Source organism: Phyllopteryx taeniolatus, chromosome 9, assembly GCF_024500385.1.
Source record: "Phyllopteryx taeniolatus isolate TA_2022b chromosome 9, UOR_Ptae_1.2, whole genome shotgun sequence".
Taxonomy (NCBI): domain Eukaryota; kingdom Metazoa; phylum Chordata; class Actinopteri; order Syngnathiformes; family Syngnathidae; genus Phyllopteryx; species Phyllopteryx taeniolatus.
Genome location: NC_084510.1, coordinates 17579998 through 17601689, shown reverse-complemented (window position 1 = coordinate 17601689; position 21692 = coordinate 17579998). Strand labels below are relative to the sequence as shown.

The 21692-nt window shown below is 42.8% G+C and overlaps 1 protein-coding gene across 4 annotated transcripts; it reads right to left on the bottom strand.

The window, feature by feature from the left end:
* Window positions 1-240: 240 nt before the first annotated feature.
* smarcc2 (SWI/SNF related, matrix associated, actin dependent regulator of chromatin, subfamily c, member 2) lies at window positions 241-21628 on the bottom strand. Of its 4 annotated transcripts, none has more exons than XM_061785295.1 (27): window positions 21496-21628; window positions 18307-18426; window positions 18143-18228; window positions 14779-14860; window positions 14496-14588; window positions 13109-13178; window positions 12679-12748; window positions 12495-12570; window positions 12159-12403; window positions 11958-12082; window positions 11800-11853; window positions 11653-11690; window positions 10837-10967; window positions 10668-10739; window positions 10432-10545; window positions 8869-9022; window positions 8686-8802; window positions 8512-8574; window positions 8146-8404; window positions 6078-6269; window positions 4070-4231; window positions 3920-3981; window positions 3722-3842; window positions 2767-2927; window positions 2547-2681; window positions 2117-2459; window positions 241-1961 (listed from the first exon to the last, which is right to left on the bottom strand). In XM_061785295.1, the coding sequence occupies exons 1-27, from the start codon at window positions 21604-21606 to the stop codon at window positions 1897-1899; spliced, it is 3321 nt and encodes a 1106-aa protein (XP_061641279.1). In that variant the 5' UTR covers window positions 21607-21628; the 3' UTR covers window positions 241-1896. The 4 variants fall into 4 exon arrangements, with proteins under 4 accessions (XP_061641279.1, XP_061641280.1, XP_061641281.1 ...); XM_061785296.1 differs by having other exon boundaries at window positions 14779-14854; XM_061785297.1 differs by lacking the exon at window positions 6078-6269.
* Between the last annotated feature and the right edge of the window lie 64 nt (window positions 21629-21692).

The following is a 21692-nucleotide window of genomic DNA, read 5'->3' as shown; positions in this document are numbered from 1 at the left end:
CTACGGGAGAGCCCGGACACCCTGCGGAGGAAACACATTATGACCGCTTGTATCCCGGATCTTGTTCTTTCGGTCACGACTCACAGCTCGTGACCATAGTGAGGGTAGGAACATAGCTCGATCGGTAAATGAGAGCTCCGAGGCGCCGCGGAACATGGTCCACTCGGGACTCAAAGGTCATTCATTTTGCATGGTGGTGCGTTCTTGCTCAGTGCATACAAAAATAACTTGCATACACAATGCTTTTTACATTCTTTTATTTTTTTTCCTCAACATTATGTAATTAAAACCTCTTCAGATTTTGAGATCCAAACTGCCAGATTGAGCACAGATTAAATTGATGAGTTACTGAGGACATATGGACATCTTGTAATAACCAATGCAAGAGCTGCTTCCTTCAGCAGAGTGTAAACAGACAGGAACTGAACACACACATAAAAGCGGTATTTCCTTTCACAAAGTCCACGTAATGTACTCATAACACAGATGTTGGTAACTTTCCTCACAGCTTAGGTGAGATGTGAAATACTGACAAAACATACAAGTTCACCTGTTGACAGGGTTATACTTCATGACACACAGCCGACATACACACACACACACAGACACACGCACGCACGCACACACACACACACACGCATACATACACACACAGAATGGCACTGGAAATAAAACTGCATGGTAGTAAGTCACCAGATCGTCAAGGTATGCCTTCACACACATTCTGACAATCACACAAAGGGTATCTAGAGGTTACAAAGTTAACAATATTCCGTTACAATGTTGATATCAAAGAAAGATGATGGAAAAACAGACTATAAAATATAAAAATTGATAGGATAAAAAGTGAGGATATTGTTGCCGATACCAAAGGACAATTTTCCTTTGCCTTTTGTTTTTCTTCTTCATTATGTAACTTCAAATGAACCGGCCAATCCTCTTCATTTCCCATACAACAACAATTAAGACTCACTGAATAAGTGTGAGATAACATGATTTAAAAAAAAAAACGTTTTGGTTTAGCAACAGACACAAATGATGACAAAATTTGCAGTTGCTGCTTCTGTCATTCCTTTCAGACAGCACTACATTCCTTACACCATCTCAAGTTCCTCGGTATATCATTTTTACTCTCCAAGTGCTGGAACGTTATTATTAAAGTACTTGAAAAGGTAAATGTTTTTCTTGTCTCCAGGAAGTACTGGAGGACACATTGTCAGTATTTGCAATCAGATCTCATACTAATACATGGGAATTGTAACAGAATATCCCCTTTACAGTACATTGTTTCAAATGGCATCCAGACAATGTTCATGTAACATATTTATGAAAATGTGTCCATCAGTGTCCACCTAATTGAGAGGAGAGTTCCAATCAATTCTTTAATGTGAAAAGGTATTTAAGACAGCAAAAGAGTTATATAAGTGCTTAAGTTCAATTTCATGGATGCTTCAAGTCTTAAAATGAGACCCAAGGAAAGATTAAAAGTGCATTTTTTTTCTTACATACTGTATATGTCAATTAGTACCAAAGGGGGAAGTCAGGAGTCATCCATAAGACTTGAGACTGAATTAGCTGCTATGGACTGGTGTAGAAAATAAAAGCCACAAGATGACTCTTCTCTTCCTCCAGCACAAAAGTTAAGACCCTCATAGTTCTCCAGAAATGTAAAATCATGTAGTGTGACAACCAACAGTAAATTATTCATCTGAATTTTCTTGCTGCAATTTAAACATGTTATCATTCTTGTCAAGTGTTGGTCTCCTTTTTTTATTTTGTCCCTCACATCAATTGTCTGGTTCGATAAGAAAACTAAAAATGTTTTTATTTTTATTTGAGATACTAGCGGCCGTATTGAAAGTGGTCAGTGTCATTCATCAGGCAATTCTTCATCTCTCACTGTGAAGGTGGAACTGAAGCAGAGGGATGGACTGTTTCGGCTGGTAGAGGAGTGTTGGATTCTGTGAGTGGTGTGATGGGAACAGGAAAAAACATTGGATTGACTGTAGTCACATAGCTATGATGAATTAGAACAGAATAGCATGGAGCTCCATTCAAAGGATTCATTGGCAGTTAGTCAGTTAGCTGCTGCTATGCAATTTTGCTTCTCACTGACCGTGGAGTGCAGGGGCACTGCTGGAGCTGGAGTGGCCAGTCACGGTCTGGCCTGGGGGACACGGGGGTGACGTGTGGGCACCCGGAGGCGGTTGAGATTCCGGACCCGGCCCCGTGGCGCTGGGGGATGGCTGCGGCGCCGGCGTGCTGGCGGATTGCTGGCCCGTGGCTGAGCCTTGGGAGCCCAAAGCGGTCTGGGGGGGATGAGGACCCCCGGCTTGGCTGTGCTGCTGATGCTGGATCTGCTGGAAGTGCTGCTGGCGAGCTCTCATCTCGGCGTACTTGAGCTGCTCCATGTGGAACGACTGACGGTCGGCCAGAAGCTGCTGTCGCTGGTACTCTAGCTGGAACCGAGGAGACAGACAAGAACGTGCAACGCTTACAACTGTTGTCTTAGAAAACAACACTTCTTCCAACAAGCCACCACTCACAGCCTCCCTCTCTCTGTCCATGATGGTTTCCAGTTCCTCAAAGTGTCGCAATTTGATCTCTAGTTTCTTCATTTGAGTCTCCACCAGGAGTGCCACCAGAGATTTGATCTTCCTCTCCTCCACGGCAGCCAAGTGCTGGTAATGACATAAACGGCAACTACAGTCAGATACAAAGTGGATGCTACACTTGAGTCCTATGATTTTGTGCCCTTTACTTTACCTTAGCTTTGACGGCTGCTGCAGCGAGCGCAGACGCAGCAGCAGTGGCAAGGTTGCCCTCACCCACATCCCGCTCCACCTTGGCCTTCTTTTCTCCCTCACTCTCACCTTCTCTATGCCCTTCCTCACCTCTTTTCCCATCCTTTTCCTTCACGCCGTCACCTGAGAGAGAGAAAAAAAAGCTTTCCACCTTTGATGACAACCCGATTTTTCCTGCATGTGACAGAAAACCCTTTTATCAGGTGCTGTTTAGGCCTGAAATAACATTTACTTATCACACACACAAAAACTCTCACTCACGAAGAAAAACCTCTCAAACACATCTAAAATGTTGTCTTACTCACTCTAAATCCTCGTGCTTAAACAAAAAACCTCAGAGAAAAAAAGCTATCTTTTTCTTCTTGTTTGAGACCTTTTTTGTCTCAGACAAAAAAAGCCTGTATGAGACACAACCTCTTTTGCCTCATACAATCAAAAAGGCCTCGCCATAGACAACAAAGATCTCACACAGGAAAAACATAACTTCTTTCCTGTGTGAGGTTTTTGTTTGTTTTAGAGTTTTAGGTGGACAAGATAACGTTTTGGTGTGTGAGAGATTTTTTGTGTGTTTTTTGTTGTGTATGAGCTGTTGGTGTGTGACAGGGCTGTTTATGTGTGTGTGCATGAGAGAGAGAGAGAGAGGAAGTTTTTTTGGTGAGGATGGTGTGCGTAAGAAGTTTTGTGTTTTTATGGTGTTTTTAGTTCATGTAAGAACTTGGGAGTGATAGTTTTTTTGGTGTGTGTGAGAGGTTTTCAGTGTGTAAAAGTTTTGTAAGTGTGTGTGTTTTTTTTGGGTTTTTTTGGTGAGTGTTAAGATTTTTGCATTTGAGTGGATGTATGTTTGAGGTTTTTTTTGGTGAGTGTGAGAGGTAATGCTTATTTTTTGGCCATCATGGCGCCCTGTGGCGTTTTCCTACCCATTTCAGACTCGGCTTTTTCCGCCTCCCTCTCGCCTTCAGCTTCTCTTCCTCTTTCCTCTTCTTTCTTCCCATTCTCTGCAACCTTCTCTTCTTCCTCGCTTGCGCCATCTTTGCAGTCCTGTGGGGAAGTGAGCGGAGAGTGTGAGTCTACCAGCCTTCACTTGGCAAAACAAGCATGAGAAAAACGCTTCCTACCTTGGCATCCTTCTTCTCCTCATTGGACTGGCTGTCACTCTTACTTTCATCATTGTTTTCATCTGAGACGAATACAATTGAGACCACCATTAAAGTTTTTAGAATTTCCTTGTTTCATTATTGTGTTGTAACTGCACGTGTCAGCCCTACCCGGTCTCTCGCCTTCCTCCAGGCCAGTACCAGCGATGCCGCTACCCTCTAGGCCATATAGAGGGTCCTGTCGCCCACTGACCCTCGCCGCCTCCTCCACCCGCCGCACGTGAGCCTCAACAAGGGCCGCAGGAACTTCCTCTTTCATACGAGAAAACTCCTCTGAGAAGGAACGAAGAGGAGAGGTTAACTTACTGCTTTGGGCTGCAGCTATTAATTTTACTATAAAAAAGTCTGCCAATTATACTACCGATTAATCGTATAAAAACTCATTTTCCATGATGAAACAACAAAAAGTACATGTGAGCTGCAGGTATTATTGGTGTCTCAAAAATATTTTTTATCTGTTGTCGTACTAGAGCGCCCTAAAGGCCTCTTTATACTCCTCCGCTCACGCGGCCGACAACGCCCGCATTGCATCACGTGACCGACGAATTGGCCCGTGCGGCCCCTCTGCGTAGCTTGACGCGCACACGGAAAAAATTGTTGCTGCGCGTCGAACGCCGCGGACATCATCTCTCGTGATTGGTCCATTTTAGTCACATGCTGTGATGATGTACTCAGCGTGCCCCTTGGTTCTACGTACCATCTACGCCGCCGCCTTCTCGATCAATTTTGCAGCATTATTAAATCTATCATCTGGTCATATAGGTCCATTTGTTCTAGCAGACACTGTTCCATGGTCGCCATTGTTGCTTTGTTCCTTGTTACTGAAAGGAAAGTAAAAACGGCTACCGGAAATCGCCCAAAAAATGCAGAGGAAGCTCCACCCTGTGGTGTCCTCGCCATTACCAGCCGTAGCGACACTCCTGACTTGGAGGTGAACTGCAGTACATTTTCAAAACCGCGCACGTGGGCTGCGCTCGAGTATAAAGGCAAACAACGCGCAGGACAGCCGCAGTGATGTCAGCGCAGTCGCCGTCCACGCAAGTACAAAGAAACCTTAATTCCTTTTGTGTTTTTTCAACTGAATTGTTGAAATTTTTTCTGATTTATTAAAAAAGAAAAACTGAAATATCACACCGCCATAAGTATTCAGACCGTTTGCTGTGACACTCATATATTTAACTCGGGTACTGTCCATTTCTTCTGATCATCCTTAAGATGGTTTTACACCTTCATTGGAGACCAGCTGTGTTTGATTATACTGATTGGACTTGATGAGGAAAGCCACACCCGTGTCTATATAAGACCTTACAGCTCACAGTGCATGTCATAGCAAATGAGCATCATGAGGTCAAAGGAACTGGCTGAAGAGCTCAGAGACAGAATTGAGGCAAGGCACAGATCTGGCCGAGGTTACAAAAAAAATTCTGCTGCACTTAAGGTTCCTAAGAGCACAGTGGCCACCATAATCAGAATCATCTTTATTTGCCAAGTATGTCCAAAAAACACACAAGGAATTTGTCTCCGGTAATTGGAGCCGCTCTACTACGACAACAGACAGTCAATTGACAGAGAACACTTTTGAGACATAAAGACATTGACAAAAAAAAACAGTCACTGAGCAATAAAGGGTTGCTAGTTATCTGGAAATGCCGGTACATTTTTTTTTTTTTTTGACAATTGTGCAAAAAGATGCAGAGTCCTCTAGCACTTAGAGCAGTTCGAATGACTAATATTGCAATAGTCCGATGCAATGACCATTGTGCAAAGGGCGCCGAGGCTTCAAGCGAGTAGTGCGATAATCTGGGACAATGTTGATTGTGCAAATGTTGCAGATACTCCTCAGTCAGTGTGCAAATGGAGCAGATGCTACTCTGGCATGAGTGGCCAGTATTGGTCAACAACAGATATGCAAATAGTGCAGCGTGGCAAGACTACTACTGTGAGTGCACGAGTAATATATAATTGGCCCGACAGAAATGTGACAACAAACTCAAGACAAAAAAATTGCCAGCATGTTGCAATGGAATTGTAGGTTAGGTGTTTAAGAAGTTGATTGCAAGAGGGAAGAAGCTGTTGGAATGTCTGCTAGTTCTAGTTTGCATTGATCGGTAGCGCCTACCTGAGGGAAGGAGTTGGAAGAGCTGGTGACCGGGATGTGGAGGGTCCGAGAGGATTTTGCACGCTCTTGTCTTAGTTCTGGCAGCGTGCAAGTCCTCGAGGGTGGGTAGGGAGGTACCGACAATCCTTTCAGCAGTTTTGATTGTCCGTTGCAGTTGGAGTTTGTCCTTTTTTGTAGCAGCACCAAACCAGACTGTGATGGAAGAACACAGGACTGATTCGATGACCGCTGTGTAGAACTGCCTCAGCAGTCTTATATTATCTTAGTCTTATAAGACATTTGGGACGATCAGAACCCTTCCTAGAACTGGCCGTCTGGCCAAACTGAGCAATTGGGGGAGAAGAGCCTTGGTGAGAGAGGTAAGAACCAAAGATCACTGTGGCTGAGCTCCAGAGATGCAGTCGGGAGATGGGAGAAAGTTTTAGAAAGTCAACCATCACTGCAGCCCTCCACCAGTCGGGGCTTTATGGCAGAGTGGCCGACAGAAGCCTCTCCTCAGTGCAAGACACATGAAAGCCTGCATGGAGTTTGCTAAAAAAAACACCTGAAGGACTCCAAAATGGTGAGAAATAAGATTCTCTGGTCTAATGAGACCAAGATAAAAATTGTTGGCCTTAATTCTAAGTGGCATGTGTGGAGAAAACCAGCACTGTTCATCTGTCCAATACAGTTCCAGCACTGAAGCGTGGTGGTGGCAGCATCATGCTGTGGGGGTGTTTTTCAGCTGCAGGGGCAGGACGACTGGTTGCAATCGAAGTAAAGATGAATGCGGCCAAGTACAGGGATATCCTGGACGATAACCTTCTCCATAGTGCTCAGGACCTCAGACTGGGCCGAAGGTTCACCTTCCAACAAGACAATGACCCTAAGGACACAGCTAAAATAACAAAGGACTGGCTTCAGAACAACTCCGTGACTGTTCTTGAATGGCCCAGCCAGAACCCTGATTTAAACCCAATTGAGCATCTCTGGAAAGATCTGAAAATGGCTGCCCACAAACGTTCACCATCCAACCTGACAGAACTGGAGAGTATCTGCAAGGAGGAATGGCAGAGGATCCCCCAATCCAGGTGTGAAAAAACTTGTTGCATCATTCCCAAAAAGACTCATGGCTGTATTAGCTCAAAAGGGTGCTTCTACTAAATACTGAGCAAAGGGTCTGAAAACTTATGGCTGTGTGATAGTTCAGTTTTTCCTTTTGAATAAATCTGCAAAAATTTCAACCATTCTGTTTTTTTCTGTCAATATGGGGTGCTGTGTGGACATTAATGTGGGGGAAAATAAACTTAAAATATTTCAGCAAAGGGCTGCAATATGTAAATTTAAGGGGGTATAAATACTTTCCATACCCACTGTACTTGGCAAGTAAAGATGATTCTGATTCTGACTTGGTGCCACCTTCCTCACGTTCGACAATGTAACATCTGTAACTTTGAGTGTGTTGCTTTAAAAGATGGGGTCTGGTCTGGTAAGTGATGCAGGAGTCAGCAAATCAGAGTGTAGCGTTGGCTGCTGTGAGCTCAGGTTTGCAGCTGGCTGTTAGCCAGTCTGCCTGTTAAATGCCTGGGCGTCAATTGTAGCTGTAGCAGCCCACGTATGAAAGTGCTTATTACATATTTATTTTGTTACTGTTTGTTCAATAAAGCTACTGAAAGTGCACCCCTCCCTGTGTCTATCTTTGACCACTTGTGGGGGAATTACTATTCGTTCTAACTAGCAGTGGTAGGCTATATTAAACTTGATACTTTGTGCTGGCAATAGACCTGCGATTATGATATATGTTAATTAGTTCAGATTTGCGGTAGGCACGTTGCACTGTGTTATCTTCTTTTTTAAATGTGAAATGAACCAAACCTTTTGACATTCTCTTTCTTTTCTGCAGCTCCTGGCTCGCCGCCATCGTACCAACTTATTTTTACATAGAGTGGTGCTTTAGTCTGCAGTAGCATTGTTCCAAATGGAGAAATTATCACTGTAAAGCTTTGGGGCGGACATTTTGCTTTGACCTTTTTGTGATTGAATAATTCAGTTTAAAGGCATAAATTAATGAAAATTTGCAACATCTCACCCAGAGCAGATTTAGCAGCTGCAGAGGCCACGCGGGGGTCCACGACAGAGGCAAGGAATGCCACTGTGCTCATTACGGGGTTTCCTGCTTGGCTGAAAGGCACCGGCTGGTAAGCCAGTGGTCCCAGGGAGGAGTAGCTTTCCTCCAGATAGGGGTCTTCTATGGGCAGGCGAAGGAAGTGCAGGATACACTCGTCCTGCGTGCGGCTGCCGACGTGCTCTGACACCTTGTTCCAGTCGTCCTTGTACAGCTCCAATCCCTGCAATCAGTAAGGGCTTAAATTCAAATTCAAATGCAAAGTATTTTTTCTCTAATTGGTAATGATATTGTGAAATTTGAAACCGGGTTGATTGGTGACTGATGTACCTCAAGTAGTAGTAGTGTTTCTTGCTCTGTCCAATCCCTCATAGAGTTTGCTGCACTCTTGCTCTGTGCCCAAATACATTACGTAATAAATACAAGTTTGAAGACACTTTCTCATGTTATCAATTGGAAAGGTACGTCCAAACTACTGACATCTGTCTTGATTTTGATGTTTACCTTCGAAGAGCCCAACTTCTTGCTATACATGTCAGTCCGTAAGCCAAAGTTCTGCAGGTCTGCTGGTTTATCCTTCACTTTATCTGGGAAGGGCAACATCTGCTGGGGTGTGGGAGTCTACAACAACACACGTTAAATAATACTAATGTGTTTGTGTGTGTGTTTCTCCATATGTGTACAGACCTGGGACGTCTTGGGCTGTAAGGGCACAAGACTGGATGGAGTGTCTGCCAGGACATGGAAGTGGGAAGTGGGTGGGGGGCCCATGGGGGTGGGCCGGCTCTCAGAGTCCACCTGGTAGTTGATCAGTCCCCACTGCTCTAGGAAGGCATGGACTCTGCAAGGGAAGATGAACTGAATTAATTCATTTCAATGAGAAGGACATTGGATCCTAAGGTTGGAGACGTACCACATTCACACTATGGCATTGCTTCAATTGTTTTTAAAGAAGTTAATCTAAATATGAAATGATGGCCTTTTTTGTATTAACGGTACTTAATGGTACTGACCTGGTACACCTGGATTCTGATTAGTTTTGTCACAACCTAGAGGACAAAATACTGTCGCCAGTTGCCTCTACTTCCCACAGCTGTAATTTATCTAATAAGTAGACTAATCTTCCACCTACCCACAAAATCACCTATTTGTGTTAGGTTTTTTTTTAATTATTTTTATAACTCTACAGATGATACTAAAGGCCTGTCTAAATAGGAATTGGTCTCAAGGAAGTATGTTGAAGGGAAGATTTGTATGTCAAAAAGGAGTTATGTTTTAGCCTGCATTGTTAGTGGAAGTTAGGAGTCTTCGCTGCATGAGCATGTCTCCATGCAGACTTCAGGCACAATTTAAAAAAAAAATAAAGTCATCTGGGGCGGCTCGGTGGCCTGTCTTTGTTTGTACCACCCACAATCCACTATACTCTATACCAGGGGTGTCAAACTCACTTTTGTCACGGGCCATATCATAGTTATGACTTCCCTCGGAGGGCCGCTACAACTGTGAACCCATATAAATGAAAGATTACCTCATATACTGTAATTAGTATACACAACACATTGATGAATAGCCAGCCAGTTTTCAAATCAGAAGCGCCGGCCCGGTCGACGACTGGTTAGCACATCTGCCTCACAGTTCTGAGGACCGGGGTTCAAATCCCGGCCCCGCCTGTGGAGTTTGCATGTTCTCCCCGTGCCTGCGTGGGTTTTCTCTGGGCACTCCGGTTTCCTCCCACATCCCAAAAACATACATGGTAGGTTAATTGACGACTCTAAATAGCCTGTAGGTGTGAATGTGAGTGTGAATGGTTGTTTGTTTCTATGTGTCCTGCGATTGGCTGGCGACCAGTTTAGGGTGTACCCCGCCTCTCGCTCAGAGTCAGCTAAGATAGGCGCCAGCACGCCCGCGACCCTAATGAGGATAGGCGGTTAAGAAAATGGATGGCTGGATGGATAAAGTCATCTGTAAGCCATCTATTTTTAAAGGTAATGTTGTAAGATGAGTTTGAAATGATAATGGACTATGGATCATATTTTTCTGTAAGTGATCTATTTTTAAAGGTAATGTAAGATGAGTTTGAAATGATAATGGACTATGGATCATATTTTGTGGTATATCTACAGTTTAAACTATTAATACGATATAATCATTTATAAAAAAAAACGTTTAGGAGGATGTCAATTACTCACAAAAGGGCTCCTTTGTGGGAAATACTGTAGTGATAAAAACATTTTCTACCCCTTCACATACCTCATGATTGCGCATACATCTCCAGCCAGGTTCCTGCGGCAGGCGGTGGAGGTGAGGTACTCCTGAGGGTTTAGTCGGTAAGTGTCAATCATGAAGTTCCTGTATGCCAGGTAGCTATTGGTTGGTGGGAGCAGAGAGATGTAACTTTAAGTGTACAATGCATGATTTGATGCCCAATGCACATTCCAAGAATTATAACCATTTAAAAGAAGTTTTGCAAATACAAATGTACTTACATCTCAGGGGTTTTAGATTTATTCTTCCCATTGAAGAACTCTGGAAGGGCTCTACGCTCAATAGCATGAACGCTGAGGGGATGACACAATGAGTCATGTCCACTAGTAGGTGAGCTTATACCAAGGAGAAAAGCATCCCGTGATGTGACCATCTTGAGTTTGTTGTTACCTGTTGTAATCAAACCAGGCAGCGTAGCTTGGTATGATGATGTGATGCGTCTGTTCCGTCACGTTGTCCTCGTGAAGGTCTAAGCCTTTGACCGGTTCCCCCTTAACACTCGGGGAGCCCTCTTCCTCTTCCTGCGGGAACGTACAAGAGTCACTCATAGGCCACAACATTATGTACACTTGCACAATCTAATGAGAAGATTTGATACAATCAGAAATAATCATTGACGTAGTATTGAAGATTAATGGATAGATACTGGGCGGCACGGTGGACGACTGGTTAGAGCGTCAGCTTCACAGTTCTGAGGACCGGGGTTCAATGTCCGGCCCCGCCTGTGTGGAGTTTGCATGTTCTCCCCGTGCCTGCGTGGGTTTTCTCCGGGCACTCCGTTTTCCTCCCACATCCCAAAAACATGCATGGTAGGTTAATTGACGACTCTAAATTGCCCGTAGGTGTGAATGTGAGTGCCAATGGTTGTTTGTTTGTATGTGCCCTGCGATTGGCTGGCAACCAGTTCAGGGTGTACCCCGCCTCCTGCCCGATGATAGCTGGGATAGGCTCCAGCATGCCCGCGACCCTAGTGAGGAGAAGCGGCTCAGAAAATGGATGGATGGATGAATAGAACGCCAGAGGTTTTTCTTCTACTCTGACAGTGTCAATCAAAACTGAAAATGATCATTTATGAATCAGAATCTGAATTTTTGACACACCTCCTATATATGGATCTCATCAAATTATGCAGGTGTACCTAATCTTGTGGCCAATGATTGTACATGTCATAACATGTTATGGCTCCCTCTGTACACAACATCTTACCTTTCCTGTTACTTCCATGGACTCATCCTCTTGCTCATCTGTTAAAATCACAGAGCAACCACATACAGACAGTAAAAAACTAAAGTCAGAATGTTGGGTTGTCCAACAAAGACAAATTAAGACAGATTCCTACTGTTTCTTCCTCACCCATATCTGCTCCTCCCTTGACTGGTGTTGAATCAGAGTCTTTCTTGGTGCTATCTAGAAAAACAAGACAAATGGGTGATCAGTTGGCTCGCGTATTTACAAATACAAAGAGAAAAACAGACAATTATTGAATGTCGAATTTATTGCATGCTGCGCACTCGTTTTGACTGCATTTCCATCTTCAGATGCAGGAACAGGTGATGCTTCATCCAAGTCCTTACTGAGATCCTCTTGTTCCTCTTCCCTCTGGCCCCGTTTGGATTTAGTGTACGGGGTCGTCGGCCTGTCACACACAATTAATTTGACATGTAGTGTAATGGCTATACACTTTTCAATTAACAATGGCAACCGTTACCAACCCTTTTTTAGCGTTCTTCTTCTTGCTTTCCTGCGGTGGTGGTGTGGGAGACGGTGACGGTGAACGCTTCCTCTTCTTGGCACCGACGGGCTTCTTGTCTCTCCGCTCGTCAGGAGTGGTCACTTCGTCCGTAAGAGTCTTGGCCGATATCCTCTTCCTCTTAGGGTGGCCTTCTCCCACTTCGTAGTCCTCCTCATTCATCCACTCGTTATACTGGTCCAAGTCTAAAATCCACTTTGCGTGGACCTGCAGACCAAGACCACGCCATCAGCATCCAGGATTTAAGGCAAAGTGAGAGTTCAAAAGTTTTGTATGGAAAATTCTTGCACTCAACTACCTTCCTTGGCTTCTCTTGGCTGGGGGCATCTTCCACAGAGGCCTCAATCTCACTAGCTGGGATCCAGGTGTCATAACTTAATCGAGAAAGGCAAAAAAGATGCTCTATAACTAAAAATGGTGCTTCGCATGCTTCCTCTGCCCTCCAAAATGAGCATCTAATGGAGCGCCAACTGGGAACAAACCTGTCAGGAAAATATCCCCAATGAAGGAGTACTTGCTTGTCCTTCTTCATCACAGGGCGTACCCACTCCTCTGGAAAAAAAGGAGATATTACCAGAAATTCAGACAATAAACCAGGACCTTTTCCCCCCAGCTTTGACCACTACATCTTAATGGCGGATTTTCCCTATTCCAGGGGCATCATGTTCTCGTCTATTTTTAGCCGTGTGCGATGAAAAAGGCAATTGAGCTGCTGCACGTGAACTTGGGGTAAATGAATGCATGATGTGACGTTGGAGGAAGCAATATCTGTACTAAGTACCGCTAATAAACATAAACGTGTGAAAATAATTATTTTTAACATTTTGTTATGTTAAAAATAATTGACCAAATGTTAATAAAAGACAAAAATTCAGAGCCAGCCCCCTCCCTACAAAGCATTTGAAGCCTTACCTTCTTCCAAGCTGCTGGGAATCGGAACAACAACATGGGAGCTGGAGCTTTTGTCATCAGTCACTGAGCCCTGCATGAGATTCCATTCATAGAAGTCAATAGGTAAAAGAAAATTAGACAAATCAGGAAAAGTGTAGCAATAATCTTAATAAATGCCTTATTTAAAGCACACAGTTTGTGAAGAGTCATGCAAATGTATCATTAGGGTCTCCCAACCGCTGGCACGGCCACCAATCAAAAAGTGGATACATAGGTAAATTATGAGCCTTCTGGCATTTGGTAAAAAAAAAAACATGTAATTGATTTGCCAGTCACTATATGTCACTGGCATAGCTAGATGAACAAAGATATATTATTTGTAGCAAATAATTTTCAGACTACTACTACATATTTTACGGACTATAGAGCGCTTGTATTCACAAGCCGCGGCCACTAAATTTGCAGAAATGTTTTTTTTTTTTTTTACATATACTAGCCGCACCAGACTATACGCCACGGATATTTACATTGTGAAATTAGATATTTACACAGAAAGATTTTGTCAACGTTTATTTACATACCTTAATTGTTTCCAAACTGTGCCTGTAACACAGCAGTAAAACGGCTCAAACATAACAGAAAAGTCATTGTTTTTATTCATCCTCCTCCTTGTTCACTGAAACAACTGAAGTCGTCTTCTTCAGTGTCGGAGTTGAAGAGCCTCAGAACATCTCCGTCACACACCATTTCAGTCTCTCTGTCAGTGTCGCTCTCAATGTCATTTTCATCTTGAGACACAGTTACCGCTGAAGTTGTGCTGTTCTCCTCACGTAGCAGTCAAGCCTTTCGAAATCTGTTGGTGATCGTAGATTCTTTCACACTGCTCCACGCTTTTAAGATCCACTGGCAGACCTCTGAAAAGGATGATCTTCTTATGCGGCCAGTTTTTGTGAAAGATTTCTCGCCGCTGGTCATCCAAGCCTCCCACTCACCTCGGAGTGCCGCTTTAATGGCTTTCAAATTAAAAGCTGCATCATACGCCTTTCTTCTTGTACTTTCCATGATGAGGGTGTGAAAAATAAAAACAATTTTGCGGTCGTGCGTGTGGTGCTGCATTTTGCGTTGAGTGTGCCAAAAACTAGCGTCGTCTTCTTCTAAACGCTGGCACGCATCTGTGCATGCCCAAACCGTAGTGCATTATGGGAACCGGTCATGTTTTAAGCATTTATATATTATCTATATTTTAGCCTCATCGTTGCAGAGGCCGCAGGGTTCAGAGCGCGGGGAAAAAGTAGCGGCTTATAGTCCGGAAAATACGGTAATTAAGTTAAATTTGATCATTCCCAGCAACACACCTAATAATCTCTCACAGCACAGTGATTTATAAACAATGTGGTTGAAAACACACCTGATGTCTCTTGATGATGTCTTTCAGCTTCCCCAACAGTTTTGGCTCGATGTCAGAACTCAAGTAGATGACTGGTCGACTCAAGCAATTATTCTGAAGTACAAAATATGCTTACATCATTATTAACTTCATTATTTCTGTTTGCATGACTCAGGATGGAACCAATTGACCTCCAGTGCCAAAAGAGGCAATAAATGTTAAGTAAACAAAGTTTTGTGAATTATGGAAACATTTCGAAATGCAGGTTTGTGTGTTATAAAATATACAAAAGAGGCAGACTCACCTGCACTAAGGACTTTTCAATCGTCATGAACATCTCCACATTTCGGTCCATCCTAGACGGATTCTGGAAGTCAAACCTGCGCCTACCAGGAAATTAGACTGGAGTTACACACGAAACTGTGCCATGGCCAACATGCATATGTGCGACGCTATTATATTCACGCCTAATCTGTTATGATAAGCAGCACCGCCAAGTGAAATAGACAATGAACCCAGTACACCCCAGTACATTTTGTCATTTTAATATTCATTGTTCCCACAAAGCAGAGATAATAACCTGTATGCCTGCCTGTGAGTATTGCTCTGTGCTCTGTTTGTGTGTATTGTTGCTCTGTGTGTGTTAAAGTAGCAGTTGTTTGAAGGTGTGATGTTCTCAAAGTTTTTACACCAAGTACCAACTCAAAAAATACTCTCCAAGAACCACCACAATGGCCAACATTAAAACACAGTAACAGAGTAGGCCGAGGTGCCATCATCAAAAATGAGGCAGACGTTTTACAACCCCTATTCCAATGAAGTTGGGACATTGTCCATCCAGCCATCCATTTTCTGAGCCGCTTATCCTCACAGGGGTCGTGGTGTTAAACATAAATAAAAACAGAATACAATGATTTGCAAATCATGTTCAACCTATATTTAATTTAATACACGACAAAGACAAGACATTTAATGTTCAAACTGATCAACTTTATTGTTTTTAGCAAATAATCATTAACTTAGAATTTTATGGCTGCAACACGTTGCAAAAAAGCTGGGACAGGTGGCAAAAAAGAAAAGAAAGTTGAGGAATGCTCATCAAAGACCTGTTTGGAACATCCCACAGGTGAACAGGCTAATTGGTAACAGGTGGGTGCCATGATTAGGTATAAAAGGAGCTTCCCTGAATTGCTCAGTCATTCACAAGCAAAGATGGGCCAAGGTTCACCTCTTTGTGAACAAGTGCATGAGAAAATAGTAGAACAGTTTAAGAAAAATTTTCCACAACGTACAATTGGAAGGAATTTAGGGATTTCATCATCTACGGTCCATAATATCATGAAAAGGTTAAGAGAATCTGGAGAAATCACCGCATGTAAGCGGCAAGGCCGAAAACTAACATTGAATGCCTGTGACCTTCGATCCCTCAGGCGGCTCTGCATCAAAAACCGACATCAATGTGTAAAGGATAACGCCACATAGGCTCAGGAACACTTCAGAAAACCAATGTCAGTAAATACAGTTCGGCGCTACATCCGTAAGTGTAACTTGAAACTCTACTATGCAAAGCAAAAGCCATTTATCAACAACACCCAGTAACGCCGCCGGCTTCTCTGGGCCCGAGCTCATCTAAGATGGACTGATGCAAAGTGGAAAAGTGTTCTGTGATCCGACGAGTCCACATTTCAAATTGTTTTTGTAAATTGTGGACGTCGTGTCCTCCGGGCCAAAGAGGAAAAGAACCATCCGGACTGTTATGGACGCAAAGTTCAAATCTGTGATGGTATGGGGCTGTGTTAGTGCCAATGGCATGGGTAACTTACACATCTGTGCAGGCACCATTAATGCTGAAAGGTACATACAGGTTTTGGAGAAACATATGCTGCCATCCAAGCCACGTCTTTTTCATGGACGCCCCTGCTTATTGCAGCAAGACAATGCCAAACCGAATTCTGCACGTGTTACAACAGCGTGGCTTCCTAGTAAAAGAGTTCGGGTACTAGACTGGCCTGCCTGCAGTCCAGACCTGTCTCCCATTGAAAATGTGTGGCGCATTATGAAGGGTAAAACACAACAACGGAGACCCCGGACTGTTGAACAGCTGAACCTGTACATCAAGCAAGAATGGGAAAGAATTCCACCTACAAAGCTTCAACAATTAGTGTCCTCAGTTCCCAAATGTTTATTGAATGTTGTTAAAAGAAAAGGTGATGTGTAACAGTGCTAAACATGACCCTGTCCCAGCTTTTTGGGAACATGTTGCAGCCATAAAATTCTAAGTGAATGATTATTTGCTAAAAACAAGGTTTATCAGTTTGAATGTTAAATATCTTGTCTTTGTAGTGTATTCAATTAAATATAGGTTGAACATGATTTGCAAATCATTGTATTCTGTTTTTATTTATGTTTAACACAACGTCCCAACTTCATTGGAAATGGGGTTGTATTAAAAGTAAAACGTATATTTATGAATGTAAACAACAGTAACTGTAATTGTGAACAATTTGAAGATTAAAACTGCACTTAAGTATAAAAAAGTATTTGAAAAAAAAACTGTACTTAAGTGATTAAATTAAGTTGTATGTGTCTGTACTTAAAAGTTAAACAACTGAACTGTACTTAAAAAATATATTGCACTTGAAAAGTGTTCTGTGCATGAAAAGTAAAAAAAAAAAAAAAAAAAAGTACTGTGCTGGATTTAAAAAACAACATTTAAAAAGGCTGTTTGCAAAGTTATTAGCTTCATTTTAACATTTTTACTTGTATTTAATTCAGTGATTCTTTCACATCTCTTAATGATTGGAGGGATGCCACCATCGGTACGTTACACACTTTAAGAATCACAGATCTATGCTAATTTCCTTTAGCCTCTTTATGACATTTCACATAAAATGTTAGAATTAAGCTAGCAATGTTTCATTAGATAATGTTTGCTTGAACATTTTAGGTTTTAAATATACAAGGTTTAAATCTTTTTTGTCTTATGTGTCAGTTTTAAAGTGAAGTTCAACTGGGAATGACTAATAAACAGTATGAAGCCAGCATGCTCTGCCTCTTAAAGGTTATTTAAATGCTGAGCCACAACAAAATAGCAATGGATTGGAATCATAAAATAAACATATTGTAACCTTAATACCTGGGAGAAGAGAACACATTTTGATACAGCAGCACCTCTGTATACACTGGAAGGAAGCATATACCTGTATCTCTTTGCTCAGCGCACTGTGCTAGAGCGCTCAGAGTCTAGTAGAAACCATTTCTGAGGTAATGGGAGGTGCTGTATTTTTGTTGTTAAAATATAACATTACAACAAAGTACTGTAGGGTTTTACACTTTTCTAGGTAGTTAAAAATGACATACAGTTAAAAAGAATTATTTGATCTCTTAAATTTTAGGGATGGTTGGATTTATTTTAGGGGTGCTTCAGCACCACCAAAAGTGGGCTAGAAACACCCATGAGAGGTGCTATGAAATACTTTAAAAAGTGTTCTAATAAGATGAAATGTGTTTAAAGTGTGTGTGTGTGTGTGGTGGGGGGTGTAAAACTATGTAAAAAAATAGATATATCATGGATTTTCACCTATTGCAGATAAGTCTAGAACGTATTCTCCGCGATAAACGGGATTCACTGTATACTGTAGTGACACCAGCTAGAAAGAAAGTCTTACCATCCTTGGTCACTCTTGAACTTGTAGGCTGCCGCCAAGATGTGGCAAAGAGCACCTCCAGCCTTGAAGTCCAGAAAAGATTTCATCTGGGGACAAATATTACAATTGTTATGAATAAAAGGCCGTTACAGTTTAGTTACAAGTTTATAGAGCATGTGGCATACAGTCAGCTTGGTGAGCGGGGGGTTGCTGACATGTCGGCCGAACACTTCCTCTTGGAATTGGAGCAGCTGGACAACAAGACTGGACAGAGACTTGTTGGTTGGGGGCTCTGCTTGGATGTACTGAAAGAAGAAACATATTTCATTTGAGGCTGCTGAAAATCTGACAGCGTGCTTGGCCAGCAGCTTATGGCAAGTCGTTTGAGCATTTATTCAATAATATCTCGGTTAAGGTCCCTGTACTATCCTCTTTGTCCTCAAGAGTAAGACAATTCTGCACACTGGTTGGATTTCTAGACCACGTGCTACTAGTACTACTCGTTACATTATAGAATTCTATTAGTTAACATTTTGTGCTTCACTAGTACTATTAGTAGTAATAGTCATTGGCCTCATCAAAGACGGTGACAAGTCGGCGTATCGACAGGAAGTGGCCTTGGTGCGGCCGACAAAACTTGGAGCTGAACACGCTCAAGACTGTAGAGATGATCGTGGACTTCAGAAGGCATCCTTCGCCACGGCTGCCCCTCACGCTGTCCAACTGCCCTGTCAACCGTCAAGACTTTCAAGTTCCTGGGAATTACAGTCTCTCAGGACCTGAAGTGGGAAACCAACATCAACTCCATTCTCAAAAAGGCCCAGCAGAGGATATACTTCCTGTGGCTTCTGAGGAAGCACGGCCTGCCACAGGAGCTGTTGAGGCAGTTCTACACAACAGTCATCGAATCAGTCCTGTGTTCATCCATCACAGTCTGGTTTTGTGCTGCCACAAAAAAGGACAAACTCCAACTGCAACGGACAATCAGGACTGCTGGAAAAATCGTCGGTACCTTGCTACCCACCCTTGAGGACTTGCACGCTGACAGAACTCAGACAAGAGTGTGCAAAATCATCTTGGAGCCTCCACATCCTGGCCACCAGCTCTTCCAGCTCCTTCCCTCAGGCAGGTGCTATTGATCAATGCAAACTAAAACCAGCAGACATTCCAACACCTTTTTACCTCTTGCCATTAAATTGCTAGAGGACTGTACCTCATTCACACAACTGTAATTGTATCACCTTTACCACATTACCGGTAACCTTTTATTGCTAAGTGACCCTCCGTAGTGTGTTTTTATGTCTCAAAAGTATTGTTTTATTGAAATGGCTGTCTATTGCCATACCAGAGCGGCTCCAACTACCGGAGACAAATTCCTTGTGTGTTTTTGACACAAATAAAAAGCATTCTGATTCAGATGTCAACTAGTGCAGTTTTACCTCACTCGTAACATAAAGTAAACCCCCACATATTCCCATTTCGGCATTCGCGAAATAACTCATTCAAAGACACATTTTGGGAACCTTTTCTCGGTTATTTGCTGTTTTTTCTGGAAGTGAGTTGAGAAATTTTATTTAGGTGAAAGGAGTCCTCTGCCACCATTTTGTGGCATCTATAAGCAATTAGAAACCTTTTTGGGGCATGTCAATAACATGCAGATTTTCACTATCTGCGCCAGTCCTTGGTCCCTGTTGTGATAGACTAATGTTTTTTTCACGGCCGATACCAATTATCATTAGTCAAGGAGGCTGATAGCTGATATTTGGAGGTGATATTCATTTGCAGTAAAAGGGAAACTATTGGTGTCAAAATTTTTAATAATACAAACTCCAAGACTTAATTTAAATGCCGTTAATCGTATGTTTAATAAACATCTTTTCAGATTTGCAACACGTTAAAGTTTATTTATTTAAATCTTAGACAATAGGCAGATTTGTTTCAAACTTCTAACAAAAAGTGCACAGAGCTCCCAGCTTTGCAAAATTTCCATATGAATGTTGAACTGCTAATCTTTCACTTATCTTTGTTTTAAATTAAAACAAAAACAAAAAGTACAGGGAGTTCTCAGGGTCAGCAGCATCGCTTCTAAAGTTAACTGAAAATTCTAATCAATAAAAAGTTCCCTGAAGTTTACAGAGTTTTAAATTGATTTCTGAAGGCTGATGTGGAGTACACCCAGAAGTGGTCGCCAGCCAATCGCAGGGCAGAAACAAACAAACAACCACTCAAAGTCGCATTCACACCTACAGACAATTTAGAGCAGGGGTGTCAAACTCATTTTTGTCATGGGCCACATCATTGTTATGACTTCCCTCAGAGGGCCCTGTGACTGTGAACACATACAAATTGATGGATAACTAGTTTTGAAATCAGAAGCCAATAAAAGCATGTTTTCCAACTATTACTAAATTTCTTTTAAAAAGGGGATTGGTAACAAAAAAATGCTTGCAGTGAGTCTCTCAACGTTATTGCAAGTGAACACGATATGCAATTTTGATATTGTCACAAGAAACATGAAATTGACGCACATCATTTGCTTTCGCGGGCAAAATAAAATGATGTGGCAGGCCAGCTCTGGCCCCAGGGCCCCCAGTTTTGACACCTGGGAGGACATGCAAACTCCACACAGGGAGGCTGGATTTGAGCCAGGAACCTCAGAACTGTGAGGTGAATGTGCTACCCACTTTTCCACCGTGCCGCTGCTACTTGTACTAGCAACATAATAAAATTCTACTAGTTAATATCTCCCACTTCACTGCTAGCAGCGCTTGTCATTTGAACTTTTACTTCATACTTTACTAGTGTGCTGTATTATGAATGAAAATTTGTGACAAAGACTAGTAATACATGAAACTTCAGCTGGATATCAAATAAATGCTCAAACGTCTTGGCACAGCATCTCGATTTTGAAGCATTGTAACAACTGATTTGGCTTGAGGGTGATTCAGGCACTTGGCTGGTGTTGCATGTTGTTGGAATGGTTCAAATAACAACGATTTTATTTGTGAATTGTAGTCAAGCAGCGTGGACATCCAGTTGGCGCGCGCCACATCCATCCAGCCAACATCTGGATGTGCTCCTGGACCGTTAGCCGGTTAGCTACCTAGCTAGCTAACGTCCCAGCGTGAAGCCCTCGCTCAGAAGCCGACGCGTGCGCCGCTTCTTTCGTCATTCCCAATGCACTAGCACGCGAGGATAAAGCCACATCTGGCGCCGCTACGAGCTCAGCATCCTTTTGTATCCTGCCCCGAGTGAAGCGAGCAGCTGGATGCCGAGCACCCTCCCTCCTCTTTGTCACTGCCTTGTGAGCCCGTCGCTCAGTGTCCACGTTTTCAGCGTGAAAAAAGCAAGTCTACAAATCATGCTGCCAGTACCTTTTTGTAATTCTTTCCCAGCCAGACGCGCACATTATCAAACTGAGAGACTGTATCAGACGCTTCGAAATATTTGACATTCGGGCCGCCGTCTTTCTTCCGTACCGCCATCTTTGACTGCAGACAAATGGACGACGTCGGCCGCCACCAGGAGGCAGCACGGCGGTAGTACAATACAGGTGCTGTAATACGTCGGA